This window comes from Sphaeramia orbicularis, chromosome 10 (assembly GCF_902148855.1).
Source record: "Sphaeramia orbicularis chromosome 10, fSphaOr1.1, whole genome shotgun sequence".
Lineage (NCBI taxonomy): Eukaryota > Metazoa > Chordata > Actinopteri > Kurtiformes > Apogonidae > Sphaeramia > Sphaeramia orbicularis.
Genome location: NC_043966.1, coordinates 29,441,130 through 29,450,959, shown reverse-complemented (window position 1 = coordinate 29,450,959; position 9,830 = coordinate 29,441,130). Strand labels below are relative to the sequence as shown.

The window sequence follows — 9,830 nt, the reverse complement described above, 5'->3', positions numbered from 1 at the left end:
TTTATGTTAGCAGAACCAATAGGTCTTTTAGTCTTTTAGTCTGCATTGGTATGTATTGATTATTTATTGTTGATTATTTAAATGCATTTATTCATAGTTGCTTTCAATGATCTTGTATTTGCGCACTGATTTATTTATGTTTGTCACATTGCAGTTTGGATGTGGGCTGATGTCTGTGGTAAGCTGCAAATGAATTGCTGCTATGGGATAAATAAAGTTTTCTAAATCTGAATCTGATTTCACAAATTCATCACAGGGGCCGGACCGGACCCTTTGGCGGCCCGGATTTGGCCCCCGAGCCGCACGTTTGACATCTGTGGTTTAAGCACTTTGGTTTCATTTCCTTAACCTGAGATTGCGACAGTACTACAAGTCCCATGATGCACTGCGGCAGTGCACAGAACGACATCCGGTGGTCAACTTGAAAACATGCGTGTTTAGTGAGATAGCCATAACTCCGATAAATAAGTGTCCAGATCGACTATGAAAGTACTCGCAGACATTGTTTTTTGTTGTTTTCCTGTTTACTTCATGTGTCGGTGATGTCGGCGAACGCATCCAAGCACGAGCTGCTCCAGCTGATCCACCGCCATTTGAAAGAGCATGGTTTCCACTCAGCTGCACAGGAGCTCCACGGGCTCTGCCCACAGGTCAACACCGGCCCACACTCACTGCTGCGCACACACACACAGACACACACAAACACAGGTCAGCAGGTTGACACAGATTTTAACCAAATGTTAGTAAAGTTTAAAGGTTCGAAAACTACACATTGACGTGGACCATGTGACCCCGGAGGTAGTTTACCCAGTCTAGTTTACGTCCAGTACTACAGACTTCTGGGCTGGGATAGTTATCTCTGTCCAACTGCTATTTACTTTAGTTTTTCTGTAGTAGATGTATAATAGTATCCAGGTGGTGATGAGTTTGCTTGTATTGTTGAAATGAAGGAAATGAAACTTCTGTGGTAACCTCCATAACTCTGATCTTACATATCACATACTATCCACACCGCAGTCTTCCCCTTTCACTGTGTATTTGAGGGAATATACTTACGTTTGTGTTGTTAATAATTACACATATGGCAGGGTGCATAACATTGTTGAACCTAGAGCTGACCAACTGAGTCAGCCCCAGATCCTAACACTGACCCCACAGGGGTGTACTGTAGACACTAGGCATTAGGGCTGAACGATATGGACAAAATTTCATATCTCGATATTCATGCCAGATATCTCGATGTCGATACAATATGACCACAGGTTCGGTGAAAACCAAGTATTTTTCAGAAAAATACAAACATCATAATACAAAAGAATGTGGAAAGTGCAGTTTTATTTATAAGAACACACTGCCAGTCATCAACATTAACAAAGAGTATGAATAAATAAATTACAAATCAAACATTTTACTGCAGAAAATGTTTTTTTTACTGCAGAAATCTATATTGTTTATATCGTTGCTTTTTCAATATTAATATCTTGAATGTTCATATCTAGATATAGATACGATAACGATATATCTTTCAGCCCTACTAGGCATGATGGGTAATCACTTCATCTGCCTCTCTTCTCATCCTGATGTGTCCATCACCCTGAAACAAAGGTCAATCTGGGCTCATCAGACCACATGAACTTTTCCCATTGAAGCACAGTCTGATCTTTATGCTTTCTATCAAACTGATAGGTGTTTATGAAATGAGAAGATATTACTGCATCAGTTAGAGCTAAAGAAATAGTAGCTGGAAGATAATAAACACTACAGTAATTATCCCATCAAATGATCTGAACCATTTTCAGAGTTAGACCCAGGTAGGGAGGGTTCTTGCCAGGTAGTGTATGTGTATATTCTTTACACGCGTTTATCCAACTTTCTCTACACTTCTACCACTCAACTTTCTACCTTTATTTCCCTATTAACGTGTTATTGGTGGTTTCTGATTTGTGACATTGGACTATATAAATTCAACTGAAGTCATAGAGGCTGTGAAGACTCACAACTGTATCTGACATCAGAGACTAGAGTAAAAATATTAAAATTCACTTATCTTTTTCTGTTTTTAGAGGACACATATTGCATTTCAATATTAGTATCCATGTGCATCAGTGTAAATGTTTTTCAAAAGTACTTAAAATGCAGTGAGTGGCCTTGTTATGATCAGATATTTACATATGTTAATGGTTTTGAACGTAGAGATAGACTGATCAATTCCAGCTGTTATAACTGAAGCCATGGCCGATTGATTAAAACATGTCCATTCTGTTTATAGCTCATATGACTCAGTTATGATGAAATGCATCAGTGCTGTTGGTAATAGCCATAAAAATTAACAAATGTGTTTAGAAACATTGTATTTTATAGGTTAAAAGGATTCAAATTGCCACTGTTGTTCCTGTTTACAAATCTTCTTGAGCCCTCCCATCTTGATGACAGAAGGGCTCATCAGTATTTTAAAACGAATGCTGTACAGTTCTACATTATGACATATGTATATGTTAAAAATTCAATAATGTCACCTCTAATCAGAGCCGTTCAATCAAACACTCCTTCAGTCAGAGTTTCCCAGACCTTGATATTTTTCCAACGGGTCAACCTGAACCCCACAGGACTCACCTGGGAGCAAAATAAAACTGCTGCATCAATTGGTTGATAGGTCTGTAGGCCTGGATCGGAAATAGTGTTAAAACACCACAATGACACAACAACACAACCTAAAGAATGACTCGTTTTGTTACTGAACAGAAAAAACCCAGAAAATACTATAACGACAGCACATTATTAAGGAGGTATTTTTCTTTAGGGAACCTCTCAAGTGATAAAACTAGAGAAAAAACTAATCCTCTCATAACCTCATATGGTTATGCACATGTATGTCTGTCAAAGGAATGTTTCTGAACTACTCTTGTCTCACATCCACACCTGGACATTTAATTCACTTTGTATGTTTACGACTTCATAGTATTTTTGAGAATCATGCGATGGGTGGAGTTAGACCTAGAATAGGGATAAGGTTACACTTTATTATCAGGCATTTCAATTAAAAATACTGACTGTGGCAAAATAATACGTAGACAACGTCTCTCCCACTTGAATTTTTCACACTTTGTTCATTTCTACATTTACTGTAGACATGCATAACACTTTTTTATGCATGTCTACAGTGAGCATGGGGTGGAAGGGTATCGGTCGAGAAATTATCATCTTTTAAAAAAGACAGTTATTTGACTCATTTGACTGATAAAAATATTTTATTTTCATTTAAACACAGGTCTAACCAGTAACATCATTAACACTAGTAATCAGAGTTAGTTGTAGATTAGGTTAGTTGACTGGTTTTAAAGAGGGTCTGTGAATCTGATTGTGTCAGTATTCTTTAAATTAAGTACTTTGTGCTTGATCTACCAAAAACACACTGTGGATGTGCCTGTATTTTAATGTTCATTTCTTTATTATTATAGGGTGACACAAAATCATCTGCATCTCTACTAAAAATCTACAATTCATGGTTGAAGTGAGTATAATCTGTGCTATTTCTGTGATTGAATGTATTGTAGAAGCAATGAGATTTAAGTCAAGATGTTTAATTTTTCTGGCAGAAACTCCAAAAAGAAAAAGCAGCATGGTAAAGTGAAGCACTCAAATGCTGATGGGCAAAAAACTCCAAGTAAAGGTAGAGACTGTATTTTTTTTTTCTCTGACTTAAAACAGCTCAGCTCTACTCAAAACAGTGAGCCTGTTTACATGACCATAAAAATCAGATAATCGTAATAATCAGATCTAATGTGTTACACGCACTTACAATTGCAATAATTGGGGGAAAAAAATTGATTTAGACATTTCAGTCCATTATTGGATTTCTTTCAGTGTACGTACTTACTCTTGTCTTCCACTCATGTTTAACTACATCACTTCAGTTTTCTACAGTTTTTGTTTTTTGGGTTTTTTTTAACGCATGTGCAGATGTAAAAGAATGAAATAAATCATATTAACAGGTATACATGCACAAAGACATCAGAGTATTGTGGAGAAATCTAGGTGTGTTAATCTAATTTCTCATAATCAGGTAACTGATAAAACATAAACATGATCACCTGAATAATCTGATAACTCCAGGAATCAGATTATGATCAGATTTTCGTGTGCATGTACAGTTCACAGGCTCATTGTTTAATAGTATTTTGGAAGGATGGGATTCTGTAGAAAACTGCTATTGATGAAATTGAAGACTTTAAGATGTCTTCACTTGTTCTTCTTCTATGTAAAACCCATTTTTCCACCAACCTCCAGCAAAAGGTGCTCAGGATAAAAGTCCCAAGAAAAAAAGCAAATCCAAGCAGGGAGCTGCAGATGCCTTGTCATCAGCTGTAACAGCACCCTCTCCTGGTACGTGTACCCAAAAGGACAGCGCATCACAAACATGCTTTTAGTTGTGAACCTTTTCATAACCTGCTCTTTCCACATCACAGCCAAAGCAAAGACGAAAAAAGACAAAGCGACAAAAAAGGCAGAAACTGGAATAAAGAAGGTAAGCATTTATATTGTTTCTTTTTTTTATTGCTGCTAAAAATGTAACAAATAATCTAAACTTCACTGAAAAGACTATTGTTTGTTTTTAAGACTGCACCAGCAAAAAGGAAAAAGAATGAGGGAAAATCTACCGAAAATCTTGTCAAGGCCAAGAAATCAAAGACACAAGGAAAAGGCACGACTGTGGGTGGAGAAGGAGACGACTCAGACTCTGACAGCAGTCTGGATGTGGAGAAATGGAAGAAACTAGTCCAGGAGATGACAGGTGTGTGTGTGTGTGTGTGTGTGTGTGTGTGTGTGTGTGTGTGTGTGTGTGTGCGTGTGCGTGTGTGCGTGCGTGTGTGTGGTGGTGGTGGTGGGGTGTTTATATTTAGGTAATTTTTTATGGGTTTTCATTATTTTATTCTCACATGTACATTATTACATATTTAAATTTCTCTAAATGTGTAAATAATGAACATTGTGACATTAGTTAATTATAATATATTGTAATATTTAATTGTAGATTAATTTTATGACTTACATCTTTACAACATTTACATTACATAAACTAAGTCTCAGTTTTCTTAAATACTCTGATAAACAGACTCAGCAGATATAACGGAGATAAAAACAAACTTGAAAACAATGCAGTACAATAATGATGAGTTAATTTCAGTAAGGTAATTCGTTTTGTAAAAAGAGTAAATCGCAAAACTAGCTTGGCCGTGGAACGATTTAAACTTGTACTGTGAGGTTCTACTGTTCTTTTACCAGAGTATCTGCCTTTATACGTGAGAATATGTGTTCTTTTGCAACCACTCTCTGCAAAGGAAATCCCACTTCCTGTGACATGAAGCCAATATTTCAATATTAAGATTGCCCGTTAAATCTTTTTTTCTGATATGTGGATGTAGAAGTCCAGGTAAGAGGGAAAATGAGTCCCGTGTTTATGGGACATTTTCAGTTTGGAAACAAGTAGAATAAAGGGTGGAGGATGTTGTGAAAAGTGGAAAATGAATGAAATGGTGAGATGAATAGGTAAAGCCTTCACTTAAAGGAACATGACAGCACCACCTGTGAACAGCCGCACTGTGGAAAAGAGTGATTTCATACAAATGGAGCTGTGTATACAGTAGGTGTCATTTTCGCCACTTCATTAATGTCAGTGTCTTTGCTGTGTTTTCTCTGTGTGCAGACGTTGACATAGCCAAGATGGACACCATCAATGCCCTAGACGCGTCTGCACCCCCACCCAAGAAAAAGAGAGTAAGGAAACCCCGAGCGAAGCCTCCTGCAAAAACAGATTCTCCTATTCAGCAGAAGAATGAAATAGGTGAACAGAAGGAGAAGGTGGAGGAGACGGTACTGAAAGAGATGCCAGCAAATGCAGAAAAAGAAAAGATGAGCCGCCCAACAAAAGCAGCACCTGTGGTCTCCTTAGTCACCCCAAACCTTAATGCAGTCGTCGACAAAGCAGAAACATCAAAAGAGACACCAGAGAAGGAGAAAAGGAAAGCTGTGACTCCAAGTGAAGAAAACACTGATGAGACTTTGTCTGAGCCCAAAAAGAAAAAGAAAAAGAAGGAACGAGAAGATGCAAAAGAGACAGAAGAGGAGGGGAAAAAAACTAATGGCATAGAGAAAACAGCAAAGGAAGTCAAAGAGCATGAATGTGTTGATAAAACTGTGCAGAATGAAAAGACAAAAGGAGAAAACAATAGGAATCCACCTGAAGGAGACGTAAGAACAGAAGAGAGAAGTGACAACACGCACAGTTTGGACATTCCAGAGCCGGTAGTTAAAGAAAAGAAAGCCAAGAAAAAGAAGAAAGAAAAAAGCAGGGATGATGAAAAATCAGACACTACTGCTGAAGAAAAGGAAGCAGAGATAAAAGAGATGGTTCATAGTGAGCAAAATGTAGAAAACACAGTAGAACAAACCCACAATTCAGAAGATATAGTTGTAAAAAAGAAGAAAAAGAAGAAAAAAAGACATTCTGAGAATAATGAAGAAAATTTAGAGCAGAACATAGAAGAAAATAATGGCATTTCAGAGCAGGTAGTGGAAGAACAGAATAGAATAAAGGGAGATGAGATCACTGATGGCCAGGAAAATCCAGAGCAAATGGTTGAAAAAAAGAAAGCGAAAAAGAAGAAAAAGGCAAGTCCTGACGAGCAAAGTTCAGAGCAGCCAGAGGAAGAAAAGAAAACAAAGAATAAAAAGGACAAAACTCCTCACAAGGAAACATCGAAGCACATATTTGAAAATACGTCAGAGCCACCAGAGAGCATTAATCAAGAGACACCACCAGAGCAAAATGCTGATGTGAAGACGAAAAAGAAGAAGAAAAAGGAACTGGTGTTACAAAATAATTCAGCTGATGAAGTGCCACTACCTCCATCCATCCCTCAGTCACCAAGTCCTCCAACAGAGAAGAAGAAAAGTGAGCTACCAACTCTGACAGGTCTATTCAAATGACAGGTTCACCATTTGTTAGCTTGTTTTTAATATTTTGTTTTGTTTTAATCATTTCAGAGAAAAGCAAGTTGAAATCTGAGGACAAACATGGAGGCACAACATCCCTCAAATGACACACTGAAACAGGTATCAAGATTCTGTTATTTTTACCAGATCAATGCTCTTGATTGACGTCGGTGTAGGGAAAAATGGCTGAGTTTTAATCACATAGTGCGTACCATATACATGAACATTGCATACTACAGGATAAGTACTATAGCAGTACCCAGTGTGGTATGCTGTACATGAACATTAATACTGTGTAGTGTTTTACATAATCACAAAATGGATTCAGTTAGGAATGCACCGATACCACTTTTTTCCAGACCGAGTACAAGTATTTACATTTGATTACTTACCGATACCAAGTATAGATATGAGTACTTAATAATACCATTACAGTTCTTAGTTCCTTTTGTAAATGTGCTTTTATGTGCTGACTGGAACAAAGTGCTGCTACTGACATTTAATGCATTTGAATGAGCATTTCTCAATCAATCCACCAGGGGCGCCACTCTTAACTAGCCATAGTGGACAAATACCAAGAAGAAAAGTAAAGTTTTTTGAGGAGAAGAAAGTCAGTAGTAATAAACATGGTGACGACAGAGGAGGTAATACTATTGTGGATGCTAATGTTGATATTGATGAGGTAGTTGCCATAGATATATCAGTAGTTTTTCTCTTAACTCACACAGTCGCTCTTTGAACAGATCCGCACCTCCACTGTTCCTGGTGGTACTGCTTCTCCGTCTGGGTATGCACAGAGCCTCATATATAAGATAATATGATGATCTTTATATGACTATGGGTACGCATCCACAGGCTCCCGGAATTACGTGTTGAATGTACGCAGAGCACGGACAATACACTTTCTCCATATCCATCTGTGTCTTTAACGTAACTTGCAGTCACTGTTACTTTTGTCACCGTCGTTTATTTTTAAAAATCTCCACACTGCTGACATTACTCCTCGGCCGCGTACCTGCCTCACTATGAGGTGAACGTCACGCTGCCATCAAGTGGTACTAGTGTGTTTGTATCGGAGCACTCTTATGAGTATGAGTATTACTACACACACTCAGTATCGGACCGATACCTGATACTGGCATCGGTATTGGTCCATCCCTAGATTCAGTTACCCATCAGCTGTTTGCATTTACATAAGGTTATGTTTGTCTGTTAAATGAAACCATTTGATACAAATGAGATTTTGCACACTAACCGTTGGTGCTGGTTGCAGTCAAGTATCTTATTATTCAAACAACTTAAGAGTTCTTTCCTCTTTTTCAATCTGCAGAAGTATGCAATTTTTCCTGCAGATAATTCTTTCTATGAAAATGTATGTTAAATTGTATGTTTTGGCAGTTTTGTGCACTTTGATGTTATGAAGGTGCACAATTTTTGCCTTATCTCTGTTTTGCTTTTTAGTTTTTTTAGTTCAGTTTTATTCAGTATGTTTAAATGGTGAATTATGGCTCAAATTCCACAGTATCAGGTGGTAGTAATGTCATAATTGTTCAAACTCTGACCTGGCATCTGACAAATGTTAAAAAGTAAGAATGTAATGCATTTATGGGATGCAATGCTTTAAACAGATAGTAAGGACTCTTCTTGTTTCTCAATTCCTCAACTCCTCTTTCCTTACAACTTGTATATATAAAACAAAAATTTAGGAATAAGGATTACAGAAGTCTTTTTGGCAATTGGACCTGTGATGTGTAAAAGAGAAATCTGGATGATTGGTTGAAATTAGAAAAGAGCAAACAAAACATTTAAAAGTTGAGTTGTCACTTTAAAATGATGAAATGCACGATCAAACTTGTGTTAAATAAAAAATACATAATCTCAGTATATCACCTACTGCAACAATGCATGCATGTTGTGAAAGGACATAAACTCTGTTCACATTTGAAAGAGAGGGTCTAAGATGCAAGGATTCAGGAGGTACAAAAAAAAATGACAAATTAGAAGAATGGTACACTGACACTTTCGTATGTTCTACCAGTTTATCACATACTACTCATTACTTGTGACCAGTGTCAGTCGTACCGGGTGTGTCATTATGGACATGGCTACTGTCAAATGCACCAAACCTGTCTAATGTTTTAACAACTAAACAGTTTGTCTTTATCTTTACAGAAAAAGTAAACATCTGACACCACAGAACCACGTATGTGTGTGATTCATCATCTCACAAAACAGAAGATGAAGACAACACATATCATTCCATCCTACTTCTACAGCTGTTTTAAACATTTGATTTACACTTGTAAAGAGATATTATGAGTTTTTTTAACCTGTGATACAGTTTTACATTTTTAATGTTTGGTACATTTGTCCACTGTATTAGCCATAAGTTGTTTTTTTTAAATCCATATGTATGGTAACTGCCGTTTTAATGGCATGGTGTGCTAAATCATCTACATCCGATTGTTTTATGAAGATGATTCCCTTGTTAAAAAAATCATGTATCATTTTTTATCACACCTGTGAATAACCCATGTATGAGAGTTTCAATAAGAATACTTATTGATATCACATAAATGAGGTATAATTAAAGATATAAGACGAATAAGAAAATTCTGCAGGGAAAAATGGATCATGGTTTTTATTATTAAAAAATATTGAAAAAGTGGAAAATTGTCTCAATTTAAATCATTTTTATATGGGTGGAAGTTACATGTTTGTAAGCATGTTTTTTGTAACTTTTTCGGAGTTTTGATACATTGGGACTTAAATACAAAATAAACGTATTAGTTTTCTAAATTGTGTGGCTTATTTTTATAAGTTGTAGTAAAAGCATG

General features: G+C 36.8%; 1 protein-coding gene across 1 annotated transcript; it reads left to right on the top strand.

The window, feature by feature from the left end:
* The first annotated feature begins 409 nt into the window (after window positions 1-409).
* Window positions 410-9,792, top strand: LOC115427151 (neurofilament heavy polypeptide-like). The gene is made up of 9 exons (XM_030145587.1): window positions 410-650; window positions 3,459-3,511; window positions 3,597-3,670; window positions 4,288-4,383; window positions 4,467-4,525; window positions 4,618-4,792; window positions 5,705-6,952; window positions 7,045-7,113; window positions 9,166-9,792. The coding sequence occupies exons 1-8, from the start codon at window positions 543-545 to the stop codon at window positions 7,098-7,100; spliced, it is 1,869 nt and encodes a 622-aa protein (XP_030001447.1). The 5' UTR covers window positions 410-542; the 3' UTR covers window positions 7,101-7,113; window positions 9,166-9,792.
* Window positions 9,793-9,830: the final 38 nt, after the last annotated feature.